Source organism: Homarus americanus, unplaced genomic scaffold (assembly GCF_018991925.1).
Source record: "Homarus americanus isolate GMGI-L3 unplaced genomic scaffold, GMGI_Hamer_2.0 scaffold7063, whole genome shotgun sequence".
NCBI lineage: Eukaryota > Metazoa > Arthropoda > Malacostraca > Decapoda > Nephropidae > Homarus > Homarus americanus.
The window spans coordinates 29,131-47,869 of NW_024740801.1; the positions used below are offsets into that span (position 1 = coordinate 29,131).

An 18,739-nucleotide genomic window follows, 5' to 3' on the forward strand; every position below is an offset into this window, starting at 1 on the left:
GCGAAGTGGAGGGCTGCAGCTGCCGGAGGGTCAGGTGGTGCTGGTGAGGTCAGGTGGTGCCTGGAGGTTAGTGTGCTGGAGTGGCCGGGTGGAGGGTCAGTGGTGCTGGTGGAGGGTCAGGTGGTGCCAGTGGAGGGTCAGGTGTGTGCCGCTGAGGTCAGTGGTGCTGCTGGAGGCCGTGGTGCTGCTGAGGGTCAGGTGGTGCTGCTGGCCGGTGGTGCTGCTGAGGGTCTGGTGGGAGGGGCCAAAATGGAAGGCGGTGTGGCTGTGAGGTCAGGGTGGTGCTGCTGGAGTGGTCAGGTGGTGGTACTGGCGTTGGAGGTCAGTGGTGCTGCTGGAGGGTCAGGTGGTACCGGTGTTGAGGGTCTGGTGGGTCAGTGGTGCCGCTGAGGGAACAGTGGTGCTGCTGGAGGCCAGGTGGTACTGGTGCTGGAGGGTTCAGTGAGGTCAGTGGTACTGGTGTTGCTGGAGGGTCAGGTGGTGCTGCTGGAGGTCAGTGTGCCAGTGGAGGTTGGGTGCTGCTGAGGGTCAGTGGTACCGGTGCTGCTGAGGGTCTGTGGAGGGTCAGGTGGTGCTGCTGGAGGTCAGGTGGTGTTGCTGGAGGTCAGGTGGTGCTGCTGAGGGTCAGGTGGCAAATTGATGCTGGAGGGTCAGGTGGTACTGGTGCTTGAGGCCAGGTGGTACTGGTGCCGGAGGGTCAGGTGGTACTGGTGCTGCTGGAGGGTCAGGTGGTGCTGCTGAGGTCAGGTGGTGCTGCTGAGGGTCAGGTGGTGCTGCTGGAGGGTCAGGTGGTGCTGGAGGGTCAGGTGGTGCTGCTGGAAATGTGGGTGGTGCTGTTGAGGGTCAGGTGGTGCTAGTGGAGGGTCAGGTGGTTGTGAGGCCAGTGGTGCTGGTGGGAGGGTCAGGTGGTGCTGGGTGGAGGGTCAGTGGTGCTGGTGGAGGGTCAGGTGGTGCTGGTGGAGGTCAGGTGGTGCTGGTGGAGGGTCAGGTGGTTGCTGGTAAGGTTGGAGGGTCAGGTGGTGCTGGTGTTGCTGGAGGTGCCGGTGTTGCTGGAGGTGCCGGGTGTTGCTGGAGGGTCAGGGAGGTGCTGGTAAAGGTTGGAGGGTCAGGAGGTGCTGGAGGGTCAGGAGTGCTGGTGTTTGCTCTCTACAAACAATAATAACAGAACATGGGGATGCACAGTGCACTTTATTTAAACTTACATCACATAACACCTAGTAACAACTTTGGTTAAGGATTACACCACTGTATGTATCTGTGGATATAGCTACAATACTGTACTGATAATTGTAAACTTTTTCACAGGTCAAAATCTACAACACCTACACCCACCCAGTATAAACAGGTTCACTCTACACAGAGCTTTGATGAACCACGAGCCACGACACAGTACAGTAATATCAACACACGCATGTACAATAATAATATTATTAATAATAATAATAATAATATAGTGTAATACAGTAGAAGTCCAAAAATCCGGACTGCTTGGGGATTGGGTCGGTCCGGATTTTCGGATTTTCCGGATTCTCAGGCAGTACTTTTAAAATTCAAATTTGAGGAGGAATAAAGAAGAGATGAACAAGTACATTTTGATAGTTTATTCATTAGCAAATATAGCATGCTTCATTTATCAAAACGAGCAGTTTTCAAGAAAAAGCTGTGAATTCTAGAATTTTATTCTTTGCCTTTTTTTATATCATACAGTAAATTGTAGACTTTCCAATGTCGTATGTTTCCATTAGAACAGTATTGCTCACGCCACGTTCTAGTTTCTTAATTATTTCAAGTTTGTCACTCAATTTTAACGTTTTCTTCTTTCTCTTCACACAACAAAGTTTATCTACTTTAGGAGCCATAATTATGGGCTTGTACAGTACTCTGTAAATGGAAAGAGTAGGACTCAAAATTACATATGTTGTCACAGTTTGATTGCTTGTTTTAAAGTGGCGACTGCGTGGTCGCTTGTTGTCGCTGTGCAGCTGTGGCACTCACGCATGCGCACATGCACACAAAAGCCAGCTAAATAAAAAAAAAGTATGAGTTTTCGAAAAGTTCGAATTCTCGGGTGGTCCAGATTTTTGGACTTTTACTGTAATAATATTAAACGGTAAATTAATAGAGTTGCAGCAGGTGGCTGATTGGTTATGACAAAGTACAACCAATAACTTAGATGGATGTTGGAAATTAATGGAATTAATTAAATTATCATTTATCAAGTACTGTATTAATCATGGAATGTCGAGTGAACTTCTACGTAGATACACCATAATCTCCTGTAAGTAGCCAGTGTGAAGGTACTGAACTCTAAGGTAAGAAATATAAGAAGCACAAACACACACATCCCTGACCACCGTAGGGTCAAGACCTATTCAGGCGCTGCTCCTGCTGAGCAGCGCCTCCCTTGGCCAATGTTCGGCCCATTCCCCAAGTCCCTCTCCTCTACCCATCCTCACCACCGAGATATCAACATAATCAAAAGTGACAATTTCGTTTCGGAAAAAAGTGGGATCAGTGTTGAACAGTGTTTAAGCCAGTGAATTCAGCACCAGACAGTACCACTGAGATAAGCACCCCTAGGAACTAACCGCCATCTCCTCACAAGGAGGTGCTAATCAGTCCACCCTGGGAATAACAGTGGGTCGGCTTCAAACACCCAAGGACGAGTTACTACACCATGTGAACACCCACCACCTGGTGTCTCAATGACCAGTCCAGGCCCGGGCCATCAACTGTAAACTATAATAATTTGTATGTTCAAGTCATGTTCCTTCTTCTTTCAGTAATGAAAGCTTTTGTTAAATGACCCACCCACCTCATATCTTTTTAAGTAATAAGTCATTTTTGTCCAATGCATATTTTCAGCCTTCGGGCTGCAGAACTTTTTCAATAAACCATTAATTATTATTATTATTGTTGTTATTATTATTATTATTACACACACACACTACATCCTTGACCACTGAAGTGTCAAGACGTACCTGGCGCTCCTCTGGCAGCAGCCAGGTCAACTGTTAAGTTGGCCCATACCAACTCCCTCCCCTGAACCCTCCTCCCCACTGGAATATCAACAAGTTCTCGCCAGAAGTTACAATTTCATTTAGGAAAGGAATGGAACCAGTGTTGAACAGAGGTGAACAGTGCTTAAGTCAGTGAGAACAACTCAACAGTAACAGCTGAGTCGTACCCAAGTTAACCTTCACACAGTGAGGTCCCAGGTACCCAGTGATAACTGCCCCTGAGACCCAACAACAACCAGCGATGTGTTAATCCATCTATGTTAGGAAGGCCTGGGACCACACCTCACTCATATAACACCATCTGTGAGGGAATTATTACACCACGTCAGGTCCCTCATAACACCTGTGAGGGAACTACTACACCACGTGAAGTCCCTCATAACACCATCTGTGAGGGAATTATTACACCACGTCAGGTCCCTCATAACACCTGTGAGGGAACTACTACACCACATGAAGTCCCTCATAACACCATCTGTGCGGGAGTTACTACACCACGTGATGCCCCTCAACACCATCTGTGAAGGAGTTACTACACCACGTGATGCCCCACAACACCATCTGTGAGGGAGTTACTACACCACGTGTCTGCTGTTCAACACCTCATCGTACAAGATCTACGTGACCTCCACTGTAAACATTAATCTGTATGTTCCTTTACCTTTCTCTAATGAAGGCTTTTGTTAAACCACCAATTTATGTAATAAGTCATTTATGTCCAATGTATATTTTCAGCCTTCGGGCTGCAAAACTTTTTCAATAAACCATTAATTATTATTATTAATATTATTATGCACACACACACAACTCACCTGGGTTAGACACCTTGGCGGGGTTAACCCTAAAATCAACAGGAACCAAGTGACCGGCCATCTTTACTCCAACTCAGATGATTCCTGAAATAAAGGAATTATATTTAGGGCACAAAAATTAATTAACAAACTGCCATATATTCTTGTTTATCAAAAAATAAATATAAGGGTCTGATCATGAAAACCCAATACAGTATAAGAGAACCAGCGAGGATCGGCCCGGTAACACCAACACCAGGCTGTATTAGCCCCTAGTTTTTATATAAATGACAAGGCAGTACATTGGGTTTATATGATCATATCAGCCCCTGTAACTTTCCACTGGCTATGAGGTGACATGGTCACACCACATGATGGGTAAGTTCCTTGAAGGAGGGGCCCTAAGAATGTTAGGTCAGAACATAGAAGCCAGCTACTGGAGCACTCTTACTCACTCTCTCACACAAGCAGGATGTATTTTAGAAGAGCTATTTAATTTAGCCTCCATCCTCATTTAACACTGATAGCTACAGTGATATATACTTGGAACTGTATATGAGATAGTTCCTCAATAAATACAGAAAGGACAATTGGGTTTTGCAACTAAACCCTATACAGTCAACCCTCACTTTACGCGGTCCCACATTCCGCGTTTCCACGTTTACGCGGTGCCCTGCCGGAACCCAGCATGCTCACATTCCGCGGTGCGTGTACCCCTTTACGCTATTTTTAGATTCGCCCCACCCGCCTCCTCCCTCCTCCGCCTGGCCAAGCCGCGCGGTAAGGTTGCGCAGTGCATGTCTCTGTTGCGTTATCACTGACGTCATATGACGTATCGGACTGTGATTGGCCATGCATCCCTACCTCCCTCCACTGATAGCTGTAATTGGTATAAAGTAATATGACGTGTCCACCCGGGGGAGGGAGGGAGGGAGGGAGGGAGGAAAGACGACGCGTGACCTAGCCGCGGCAGTTTCATCCCTCCAGGCCACACCGTGTAATCGTGCATCCATTGTTCTGTAAAATGGCTTCCGCCGGACCACCACCCCCAGAGAGAAACCTTTCCTTGCCTGGACCCAGCCGCCTTAAGCCAAAGAAGACACGACGTTCCTTAAGCTACGAGGTGAAGTACAAGATCATCCAAGAGTTAGAGAAAGGAACAAGACAGGTTGATTTGGCTCACCAGCATGGTGTGAACGAATCTACGATCCGGACGATAAAGAAGGATGCAGCCAAGATAAAGGAGCACATGAAGATCACAAAGTCTACAGGTGCTTCTATGATCAAGTATTTTCACAACCAGGTGCTTCTCAAGACAATTACTTGTAGCAAGAAATTGCTTAGCTAGTGCATCAATGGCAGCGGAACATGGCAGTCGACCGCGCTCTGTTAAGGACTCATGCGTAGACTGTACGCCGCAGTGTACGAAGATGGGTACAGAGCCCAAACCGCTAATGCTTCCTCTGAATTGGTTACGGTTTAAGATCCGGAACAAGATCGCAATATAAACATTGGTGGTGAAAAGCGGTGCTGACGTGCTGCGGCTAAGAATTTCCTCCGTTTTACATTGAGATTATGGAGGAAGGACGATACACCGGCGACCAGGTGTTTAACATGGACGAATCTGGTCTTTTCTGGAAAAACTGCAGCCAGGGTCATACGTTGTAAGAATGCCAGCAAGATTCGGGGCGGAAGATGCAGAGGCGCATCACGGAATCCTGTTTGCCGCAATGCCTCCGGTACGCGATAAGCTCAGAGTTATCATTGATGCAACCGCATAAACGCCTACAAACCCATGGACATGACCAAGCTAAATGTCCACTGGCTGGCCCCGCTATAAAGGCATGGATGTTCTCTCACACTGTCCCTCTCTGGTTTGATGACTGTTTTGTTCGATGTAAAGAAAGTTAGGCGACAGTCTGCCGTTCAAGATTTTGTTTGCTACTGGACAACGCCAGGACACTTTCGCCCTACTGTTAGATCGTCACTAGCGTAAAGTGGTCTTCCTTCCTCCCAACACTCGTCTATGTGCAACCCCGCCGGACCGAGGTTAATCTGCAATGTAAAAAGCTGCATTCTCAACAAAAAGAATTCAAGCTCTGAGCGACTACACCAACACCGGGGAAGGATTTAGCAACCTGGTGACACCACCACCCGATAGCAAGCGAAGAAGATGAGGATCAACAGTTGGCACAGCAAAATGCTGTTCAAACAATTCTGGAGTATTTAACATCAAGAAAGCGCGGACTTCTTGAATTTGAGTCATAAGGTCAGCTGTCTATTACCACAATTCGTCCGCATGGAGACATGTATTGCATGGAATACCAGGTGAGAGGAGAGTCAATCTGGCGAACTGGTGAGGTTCAGACTGTTGCAGTAGCAGTGGACCTTGCCAGAAGCTGCGCGAACATTACAGTTCCAGGCTTCTCCGAGACCTGCGAGCAACATCCTGGGTGATAATGGAACCTGATGTGACTACGAGGAGATGGTGATGATGATGACGGCGGCGTCAGTGAAGAAGGCAGGTAGTGCGTCATCCCAGAAGAACAACACTTATCCCATAATGATATTAGAGTGCCATCGGTGTATCGAAAGCCAAGCTCCTCCTTTCCGGCAGCCTAGCGCAAGCAATTATAAATCACCACTACCCAGCTGTTGCGACTATAGACCCTACATCAAGGTGTATCACGACAACATCAACACCAGCCGTCAACCAACACAGATTTCTTAAGCCGCAACCCACCACACAGCCAGCCCAAAGCCAGTGATAGTGACAGTGAAGATGACTTTGAGGGATTTGTCAGAGCCCAGCATGTGGTGACAGTGATGAATTCACCTAGTAATGGTGATTCACCACGAGACCCAGTAATCTGCCCTCTGCCTCAGAGACAACCTCCATCCCATTATGCAAATACATCTCTTCTACTAACATAGAAGTGTTCCCCCCTTAACTGGTTTTCTAACCCTATATGTATTTTTCCTATGTTAACCTTTAACCTCTTCTATATTACTTGTTTTTCATAACATCATAAAGTTAAGATAAAATTTTTACTACAACATAGTTGTGTGTCGTCAAAAAGTGGAGTTTGGGGTTTCCGGCCCGACTCCATTTCAATTAATCCCATATGTTATGTTATTCACTTCAGCTGTTCCTCACTTTCCGCGGGACCCTGTGAGGGTTGACTGTATTCCTTTCATAGCTACTAGCCTATTATATAAATATATATATAGTTATACAGTAGGGTGTTATTAGCTAGCGTACATGCCTTTGGGCCATGAGTATGACAGGAGTCACCTGAGGTGAGACCTTAATGAAATAATTCTTAATACATTTATAGTCACCTAAGGTAGCTTTCTGTCTGCATGCCATAAAAAGGCCAGTAAGGTTTATATCTTCCCACCTGCAGGTTTAAAAAACACATTAGCTAATGTTTATTGGACCTATACCCAAAACACAGACTATACCGCTTATGACCTAGATCTGCAGGTCATAAAAATCCAATTAAATTTTATTGGGCCTATGGTCCACCAGTACACAGCAGACCAAGTCAATGTTTCTATTTTCCATAAGTTTTGGCCTTCATTAAACTTAGCTATACAAGATCAGAATTTTGAATATAGAGTAGCGACTTATTTTAAATTTGAAACTCATTTGCTTTTTAATTAAATTCATCATAAATTAATTAGTTTAAAATTCAAACAATTTAATGTAACTTGAAATATTTACAAATTTTAATAAATTCATAACTTTTCATTTGTTTTGAAATAACAGTTATACATATAGTAGGCTATTACCTCAACCAATCATATCATTTGCTCCACCCACATGTAGGCCTATGTCCAATAAGGTAACAATATTTCTAATAATTGTCAGGTTGTCCAATGATATTAACTTTGTTTCAAATTATCAAATCATATTCTTTGTTTGTCATCTTGCTCCACCCATGGAATAATCTATATATAGGCTTGGCATTGTATTTTCTAGACAGTGTTATATTAAGAAACTTCACTTGCCAATAGAACCCAGAGGGTCCTGCTAAGTGAAATTAAACAGAACATATGGGATTAATTCCAATAGAAACCAGCCCCAACCCCCAAACTCCACTTTTTGAAAACACATAACTATGTTGTAGTAAAATAACATCTAATTTTATGATGGTACATGACACAATTAATACTTAAGAGAAATAGAGAAATACAGTCGCCAAGTTAATGTCCATTCAAATAATGGACTCAACTCTCACACTACACTGCTGGCCTCTAGAGAAATTTTTGGGGAAAACACTAAATTTTAATAAATACACCTCAACTAGTTAGGATAATACAATTGACATTGCTGGATTCCTTGTAAGACGAGAATATTTTGAATATAAATGTCATATATTTGCAAAAAGATAACATATTTACTAGAAAACATTTTATCTAAAATTTGTATGTCTAATGCAAAATATATGATGTTTATATTCAAATGATCATCAAATTATAAGAATTCCAGCAATGTAAATTATATTCTGACCGTAATTTGTATGAATTTTATGAGCTTAAACAAATATCTTCAGTTAATAAAAAAAATACATATGTGTCCCCCCCCACCAACCTCCCAAGAGATGTGGGGGAAAAAAATTTTAACTTTTTAAATAATCTCATTAAAGTTAGATAATAATTGACATTCTGGATTCCTTGTAAGACAGGAATATTTGAATATAAATGTCATATATTTTGCACAAAAGATAACAATTTACTAGAAAACATTTTATCTAAAATTTGTATGTATGTAAAATATATGATGTTTATATTCAAAATGATCATCAAATTAAATTCACAAAATTTATTCGAGGTATATTGAGCTAAAACAAATTCTTCAGTTAATAAAAAAATATATTCTTCACGGGTAACAGATGGCTGTCGGTCCCTCCCCCACCAACCGGCCCAAGGAGATGTAAACCAGAATATTTAACTTTAGTAATACCTCAAACAAAGTTAGATAATATAATTGACATTGTGGATTCCTTGTAAGATCAGGAATATTTTGATAATGTCATATATTTCACAAAGATAACACATTTACTAGAGAAAACATTTTATCTAAAATTTGTATGTCTTATGCAAAATATATGATGTTTATATTCAAAATGATCACCAAATTATAAGAATTCCAGCAATGTAAATTATATTCTGGCCGGGTAATTTGTATGAATTTTATGAGCTAAAACAGGCAGTCAGGCAGGGTGGCGGGTGGGGCAAATCTAAAAATAGCGTCTCGAGCCGGACACTCACCGCGTATATGAAAAAACGCATTAAGTGAAACCGCGTTAGGCGGGGTAATACTGTATTTAACCTTATATTGTCTCATTCAGCAGTTGCTATATTTTTTTGAAAATAAGAATTTATTGAAAACATGCCTGGAAGAAAGAAGAGTGCTGTGGCCAGTCTTTTTAAAAACAGCTCAGGGCACTCAAAAACTCCAAAGGTAAAATGCAATTTTTGCAACCTGATTATGGCACACATGTTGAAAAGTGTAAGAAATGTGGTGATAGCATTAAACTGAAATATTTAAATATTGAAAAAAAGACAGAGGAAGGTGATTCTGATGAGGAAACTATTTGTGAGTCACCTGACTCACCAAAAGCAATGGATGTCAAAACACCTGCTAAGTCACCTAAACCAACTAGTAGTGTTTCGGAGTGTGCAGAGAAGGACCATCCATCTGTTAGTTCATATTTTCGAACTCCTACACCAACATCTACATACAGAGCGACAACACCCACCTCAAGTAGACCAACAACACCAGATGATCCTCCTTCAAGACCAAGTTCCTCCTCACAAGTAAAGAGAAAATCCTTGTTTACAGCTGCAGCCCAGAAGAACAAAATTAGTTCTTACATATACAAGGATCAGATGACGAAAAAACAGATCGTGAGTATTATAAAATAATGCCATTAATATCATTCTTGTATAATTTATGGATTTTGAAAAAATGAGTTACAGTTTCACAGCTTTAAATAGTCTAGAATTTGAGCCTACTTGTTTAAATCTAAATAACTTGAAACTATCCTCTAATATTTAGTTTCTGTTACAGGATCAGTCTCAACTTGAAGTAGCTCGAGCTGTTTATGGAACAGGATGTTCATTAAGAATGGCTGAACACCCACTGTGGAAAAAATGTTTGGAAACATTGCGGCCAGCTTTTAAACTTCCTAACCGTGACATGATGTCAAACTCTCTTCTTGAGAGAGTATATGAGGACACTGTTACAACAGCTAAAGAACAAGTAGCAGCAGCTTCTAGTGTGGTAATACTATGTGATGGTTGGACTAATATAAGGTAATATAATGGCTTGTTTGATGTATCTAGCTAATTACTATACAGTGACCCCTCCGTTAACGAACTCAATCCGTTCCAGAAGGTCGTTCGTTAACCGAAAAGTTCATTAACCGAAACCATTGTTTTAATGGGTTTTTGGGTAATTGGTTCCAGCTCACTGAAAATTTCCTAAATTCAACAAAAATGGTAGAAAAGTTCACTTACTTTGAGGTGTGTATGTAGAAGGCTCCTGGATGATGATGATGGGATTTAGAATGGGGGTGGAGGAGAAGGAAGAAGAGAAGGCATTGGGGTGGAAGAGAAGTCACCCCATGGCGCCATTTCACCCATAAAATTTTAGCTATCTGGTGTAATTCAAGATTATTTTCTTTAAATCAACACTGCACTGCATTATATATTGTCAATATGTAAAATATATTTCAAAATGACCAATAATTTGCTTGGAAACACAGAAAAAAAGCGTTTAGTTGAAGAGAATCTCAAGCAAGATGTTACCTCCAGTGAAAACAGAGAGAGAATAACTCTGTTTGCTGTGTTAAGAGGCTGGATGCCGCGCATTAAACTAGTCACTTTACCTTCAATTATGTTCAATAATTGTTAAAATGACTAAAAATTGAATATTAAACTTTAAAATTATTGAATAGTATAAACTTCTTGATATTTACTAAAATAGTAAGGAATTTAAGCCCTAGAACCGATTAATGTATTGGCGGACTGATACTAAAGCTGGTTGCCCGGTCAGTGCAAGCGAAAACATGTTGAGGTCGGTTCGTAAGAACTTCGTTAACCGAATTTTTTTTCGTTAACCAGATTGAAGATCCTAATGGAAGGCAGTTCGTTAATCGAAATTACGTTAACCGAGGTGTTCGTTAAACGAGGGGTCACTGTATTTAAATTACAAACAGTATAACATTTTGATAAAAACATCATATCTACTGGCATTTGTTCTAATCTAACATTAGTATCTATTTAATATAAAAGAAGTTAAATATTTGTTTTTATTTGTTTTGCAGGAATGAGGGAATCAATAACTTTGTTATTACAGTGCCCAGGCCCATATTTTGGAGCAGCACTGCAACAGGTTTGTTCACATTCATGTCTCACTCATATGGTGTCAGTGTCACCTAACAAAAAAAACTGAAAAACAATAAATTTAGCTTGGTGTCTTATATCTCAAACAATTTTATTTTGAAAATCTATTTTTACTATATGGTTAAATAACTGCGCTACTTATTCACAATACTAATTCCATTTACTTCTTCAATCTTGCTCATTTGATAACTTGTCCACACACCACTGAATGGCTTTGGCTCAAGTGGGATGACTATATTGTATACAGTACAATTAATAAATTACAAACTGAAAAAAGGTTTAGCATATGCATAATATATCACATACAATAATAGGCTATTAGCTACAAGGGTTATAAATCTCCATCATAATAATTTTGTTTAAATTTCTATAGGTGCAGGATGTCATACAGGAGAATACAGGGTATATGGCAAATCTGATAAAAAAAATGGTTGAAGAAATTGGTGCAATGAAGGTGCTTGCCATTTGCACAAATAATGCTTCAAACATGAAGAAAGCCTGGGCACTTATAAAGGAAGACTTCCCACACATACAGGCATATGGGTGTCTTGCCCATACACTCAACTTAATATTCACAGATACGGCCAATATTAAGTCAATTGATAGCAATCAGCGAGACTGTACACGTGTTGTGAAGGCTATTAAAAATTCCCAAAAGCTGACTGCTATTCTAAGAAAATGCCAGAAATCATTACCTGGCCACAGTCAAGAATCACTGAAACTTCCAGTTAAAACAAGGTAAGGTTTTTACATGCTTATTCATGGGTGGTCCGGAAGCTGGTGTAGATGAATCACTATATTGATAAATCCAACAAATAATGTACCAATAAAATTTTATGAGAAATTTATATTTTCTGATTTATTGTCACTTTATCATAAATGTCCCTAACTAGGCTATACAGTATAGGTATACACATAACTTTACAATTGCCAAGACTCCAGGCTAATGATGACGAAGCAAAGAAGGCTGGGCTAGACCAACCAATTAGAAATCTATTGCTCTCAGAGATTTTCTGGGATAGAGTGGATGGTTTTTTAAAATTGCTGAAACCAATAGCAGATGCCATTAATGGGGACAATAAACACCTGTCTATTGGACCCAAAATATTCAGTGACTTAGAACAAGCATTTAAGGATAACATTTCCTCAAGTCCTGTTCTGAAGAGTGAGGAAGAATGTCTGATGAGTACCGGTACCATCCCAAAAAGAAGGAAATTTTTACTGCAGCCCATCCACCTAGCTGCAAACTTACTTGATCCTCATTACAGAGGATCTCACATCTCTGGAGAAGAATCGGTAAGCTTTTATTCTCACAATTATTATCAGATACTGATATTCATCAAACTATAAATAAAGACCTACTTATTTTCACAAAAAGTCAAAAGTACTATACAGTCAGCCCTTCACATACGCGGGTTTAGCATACGCGGGTTTAGCATACACGGATTCGCAAATACGCGGATTGCCCCGCCGGAGGAATATTCTGTACATTGAAGAAATTGAAGTACATTCAACTCGCGGCCGGCACCGAACACGGGACACCGCCCGCTCCCGCAACCTCACACACACACGCATAGCTCTCCCTCACTCAGTCAGTCTCGCTGTAACCACGCTTGTGTTGACATCAGCATTGTAGTTGCAAAAATATTACATTTCCATGAATGTATTATATCAAGCACAGTATGAATAGAATATCACTAATATAAGAGTATTTTAACCGAAAACTACTAAAAAAACGAGTAACATATCTTGAACATCGGAAGGCTAGGTAAAGTCTTTTGTTTTCATGTAGTTTATCCTAATTTACATTGAAATGCATTACGTTTCAGCAAAACTACTATTTATTTCTGAGAATATGGAAATGTAATATTTTGCTGAAATGACGTACGTATTACAGTGGAAAGTGACGAAAGCAATGACTCGCTTTCTTTCGTTCAAAAGATGTTACCGTAATCGCTTTTCGAATGGTTTTCAGTTAAAATACTGTTGTATTACAATAATATTCTATTCTAATTCACTTGTGATGCAACAATTTTTTTAACTGAAAACCATTCGAAAAGCGATTACGGTAACATCTTTTGAACGAAAGAAAGCAAAAGTCATTGTTTTCGTCACTTTCCACTGTAATACGTACGTCATTTCAGCAAAATTATTACATTTCCGTGAATGTAGTATATCAAGCACAGTATGAATATAATATCATTGTAATATAACAGTACAGTGACCCCTCCGTTAACGAACTCAATCCATTCCAGAACGTCGTTCGTTAACCGAAAAGTTCGTTAACCGAAACCATTGTTTCAATGGGTTTTTGGGTAATTGCTTCCAGCTCACCGAAAATTTCCAAAATTCAACAAAAATGGTAGAAAAGTTCACTTACTTTGAGGTGTGTATGTAGAAGGCTCCTGGATGATGATGATGATGGGATTTAGAATGGGGGTGGAGGGGAAGGAAGAAGAGAAGGCATTGGGGTGGAAGAGAAGTCACCCCATGGCGCCATTTCACCCATAAAATTTTAGCTCTCTTGGTGTAATTCAAAATTATTTTCTTTAAATCAACACTGCACTGCATTATATATTGTCAATATGTAAATTATATTTCAAAATGACCAATAATTTGCTTGGAAACACAGAAAGAAAGCATTTAGTTGAAGAGAGTCTCAAGCAAGATGTTACCTCCAGTGAAAACAGAGAGACTAACTCCTGTTATGCTGTGTTAAGAGGCTGGATGCCGCGCATTAAACTAGTCACTTTACCTTCAATTATGTTCAATGATTGTTAAAATGACTAAAAAATTGAATATTAAACTTTTAAAATTATTGAATAGTATAAACTTCTTGATATTTACTAAAATAGTAAGGAATTTAAGCCCTAGAACCGATTAATGTATTGGCGGACTGATACTAAAGCTGGTTGCCCGGTCAGTGCAAGCGAAAACATGTTGAGGTCGGTTCGTAAGAAGTTCGTTAACCGAATTTTTTTTCGTTAACCGAATTGAAGATCCTTATGGAAGGCAGTTCGTTAATCGAAATTATGTTAACCGAGGTGTTCGTTAAACGAGGGGTCACTGTATTTTAACCGAAAACTATTAAAAAAACGAGTAACATCTCTTGAACATTGGAAGGTTAGGTAAAGTCTTTTGTTTTCGTCATGTATTTTATCCTATTTTACATTGAAATACATCACGTTTCAGCAAAACTACTATTTATTTCTGAGAATATATTCATTCAGGCACAGTTTAGGTAAAATATACATGTGCTGTAACATTTTTTTAATTGAAAACGATTCGAAAAACACGTACCCTCTAGCCCTGTTCAAGGAGAAGACTGGGAGGAGCTGTTTGGTGCTTAAGACGATGACAAGGAAAATGATTTTGATGGATTTTAATGAAAATATTCAGAAAGACCCTGGCACTGTCAAGGAAAGTGGCTGCTGAAGGCTTCCGGGACATGGCAGAGGACGAGATTAGGGAGCTAATTGAAGAGCACGACACTGAGCTGACCGAGGAGGATTTACAGGAGTTAGTAGACTCAGGCAAGGAAGAGGAAGCGAAAGGAAAAGAGGATGAGGAAGAGCACCAAGAAATAACGTTGGAGAAGTTGGGGGAGATGACCAGGAATATTGAGGCACTGAAAAACCTGGCCTATAGTATGGACCCCTCCATGGTGCGTGCCCTGAAATTCATGCGAGGGATGGATGACGTTTTCACTCCATACAAAAACATCATGGAAGAAATGAAAGAAAGAGACAACTCCCCAACACCATGTTCTTTGATCACCGAAGGAGAGATTTAACACCATCAATCACTGGCGACAGTGAGGAAGCAGCTGAATCCACAGTCGCCCCCACTTCACCACCTGTTATGGAATTGAGTGACGATGAGCCCGATGACCCCTGCCCTGTCGCCGAGGAGAGGTACAGTACAGTAAAGTGAAATTATCTCTTTTTTTTAATAGCTTTTCTTGCCATGTTTATTTTTTGTAAAAATGCACAGCACAGTACAGTTCAGTACAAGTACTGTACATAGGAAGTGGAGGTGCAGTTATTCACAAAACATTTGTGTTTGTTGTCGGCAGTAGTGACGGTGCGGAGGGAGGGGAGGGAGCGAGTTGGGAGGAGTGGTGAGGTGACCTTGGACGCAGGAGCAGGGACGAGTGGAGATGCCAGCCAGTATATTTCGGGTGTATTAATTGTTTTTATAGCTATTTTTGCATTTTAATATTAAATACTGTACATTACGTTTCAACAAAACTACCATTTATTTCTGAGAACATAGAAATGTAATATTTTTGCTGAAATGATGTACGTATTACAGTGGAAAGTGGGATAAAATTGTGACGCAAGCAATGACTCTCTTTCTTTCGTTCAAAAGATGTTGCCGTAATCGCTTTTCGAATGGTTTTCAGTTGTGGGATTATAAGGCTAATGATAGGATAGAATATTATTGTAATACAGTACGAGTACAGTACAACAGTTTTTTAACTGAAAACCATTCGAAAAGCGATTACGGTAAAATCTTTTGAACAACGAAAGAAAGCGAAAGTCATTGTTTTCATAATTTTATCCCACTTTCCACTGTACAGTAATATGTACGTCATTTCAGCCAAAATATTACATTTCCATATTTATTTCTGAGAATATATTCATTCAGTCACAGTTAAGGTAAAATATACTTGTGATGTAATATTTTAATGAAAATACGGTATCGTAGTTTTCTTTTGTATCAAATTTAATTAACAAAGATTGATGTTTCAAATGTAATGAACAAAAATTTATGTACAGTATCTATAAATAAACTTTAACAAATGAATACTTTGTTTTACATCGTCCTGTGTATACCATACCATGCATTTGGCTACTTTGGGCTTGCTATGATGACGCAAGAGATCTGCCCTGGCGACTGTACCGACACTCACAGCTGGTGGTGCGTTGGTGCGTCGTTTCCATTGTTTACTGGTAGTTACTGGTAAATATTTTTCAACCTAACGAAACTATTACCCTTTTAGAGGTCGACCCCCAATTTTTTGCAAAATAATTTGGTCTTAAAAACTCGAACTACACACAGGTATATACGGTAAATAAGGACATGGGGGGCCAGGGTTTTTTTTTGGGGGGCGGCAGCATATATACGCGGATTTTTAACATCCACAGCTATCTCTGTTACGTAACCCCCGCGTATGTTAAGGGCCGACTGTATATGAATATAAAAGAAGTGCTTGAATGTCAATAATATATCAACCATTTTGTTGTCAAAAGTACTGTATGCAAGAGCTTCACATTAATTCAAAACATTATTAATTGTTTATTTAATTGAATTTTGTACCAGTCCCATACTTCAATATAGCCCAACAATTTTTATAAATTGTATGCAGTGCCACAGTGGACTGTTGACTATAGGCGCAATGGTATTTACCTTGAACATTCAAAAACGTAACAAAATCTTACATTACAATTATTTTTTATTTTTCAGATAGATGCAATGGAAGTCATCCACAACATTGCAACAACCAACCCGCATGTGGATGAAAGTAAAGTTTTAGGGGAACTGGCGGACTACAGGTCTAAAGAAAATTTATTTGCCAAGTCATTTACCTGGAAGTCTGTGAAACAAACTTCACCTACCAGCTGGTGGAATGGCATCTGCTGCTCCACTCAATTATCAAGAATAGCCAGCGATATATGAAATCTTCCACCAACTAGTGCAGCCCAGGGTTACCAAATGGTCGTTTCCACGGCCAAATTTCTCTAATTAGGCCATAAAAAACTTCGCCTGGCCGTGAAAAAACGGATGGCCACGGCCAAACTATTTGGCGGTATTTTGGCCGAATTTTGTAAAACACGTATTAATTCCTCATCTAGTGGATTTTGAAGAAAAGTCTAGCAGATTTTCAAATTTCACAATGAAAATGCTGGCTCAGTGACCTCACCTTGTCATGGCCTCACCTAATCAGTGACCTCACCTCTTCACATGTTTACTTGACCTACTGAGCTGACTGATCTTTTTAGTTACTACCTTAGTTGTTAGTTCTCATATTTGAGTTGTTCAGGCTAAATGTGTCCAGCATATGGGTTAAGCTTCAGAGCTTACAAAGCCATCTGGGTTACTTTCTGAAATTCCGAGTGCTAGTTTTCAAAATGTCCACTAGTAAATGGAAAGGGTCCTAGGACAGTGGTAGAAAATATAACAAACCAGGAGACGATGACGAACAAGACGTTTTTGCTTACGCCAACTAGTGTTATCAAGTGCTCCACCATTATCATGCTCCACCACCATTTCAGATTAAGGTACCGGTAAATCTTCACTATAGATTATAGATATTATGTTTATGTAATTATTGGGCTCTCAATTCTAAGTGAAAATTTGGTTTTATTACAACATTTTCAGTGGATATTGTAGGGGATACTTTTATTTTGTGTGGATTGCAAAAATAGCCTTGTGCTTCCCATCCAAAAAGTTTTGGCCGATTTGGCCGTAAGATGGCGTGAAGTTGGCCGTGAAGCTTGTCGTACATCTGGCAACCCTGGTGCAGCCGTCGAGAGGTCGTTTAGTCGCCAATCATGGATTCACAATGAAAAACGAAACAGGCGAACAAATGACAGAGCTGAGAAATTAGTCTTTATTTCTCATAACTTGGCGTTAGATGCTGAAGAAATAGTAAAGAGGATAAACGTAGGAAGTTTTACAGGTGATTGTGATGAAGAAGAAGAAGATATTGGGATAACTGATTCTGAATCAGAAAATTCAGAAGTATCCATAAACATGGATGCATGTGATTCAGATGATATGCCTGATCTCTCTTAGTCTTAATATAATAATAATTTGTGGCTTTTTCCCTTTCTGAGATTTTTAAAATACAGTGGGGTATGCTATAACGAATTTAATTGTTTCTAGAACCTTGTTCGTTATAGCATTCATTCGTTATAGGATTAATCCGTTCCAGGCCCCCAAATACAACCACTTTACACTGAAAAATTTAATATAAAATTGTAAAAATTGTAAAAAAGTCCATAAATATACATCTAAACCCCTGAAATAAAGAATATCATTAATACTTGTAATAAAAAAACAATAAATTAGTATAAATAAAAAAAATAATAATAATAATGTTCGTTGTAGGAGTTTCGTTCGTTATAGCATTCTCAATTTTATAGGTAAAACCGTTCGTTATAGGAATATTCGTAGTAGTATCCATTCGTTATAGCATACCCCACTGTACCGTAATGTATTAGGCTTAATTAAATAAATAAATAGTTGAAAAAACCCTAATTTTATTTTATTACACCTTAAACCAATATTAAAGCTTAAATTACATTTCCCATAAGATATCGTAGACAATGCAAGATATACAGCTTAGATATAAAAAAGCATGATATTAAAAAAAAACAATGATCTTCAAAAAAAAAAAAAAAGTATTTTTTTTACAAAAAAAACAAAAACAAAAAAACACGGATAAAAAAAATTGTTTTTTGCAACTCTAGTTGTGACGGCACCGAGTGTGAGTTCTTTCAAGAC

The 18,739-nt window shown here is 39.7% G+C and overlaps 1 protein-coding gene across 1 annotated transcript in view; it reads right to left on the reverse strand.

Annotated features, from left to right (window-relative positions):
- Positions 1–18,739, reverse strand: part of LOC121875547 — a 42,636-nt gene that overhangs the window by 14,928 nt on the left and 8,969 nt on the right. Inside the window, exon 2 of the mRNA XM_042380128.1 lies at positions 3,833–3,916. Within this exon, the coding sequence (XP_042236062.1) occupies positions 3,833–3,893 (61 nt within the window). The 5' untranslated portion in view covers positions 3,894–3,916. The remainder of the gene's footprint in view (positions 1–3,832; positions 3,917–18,739) is intronic.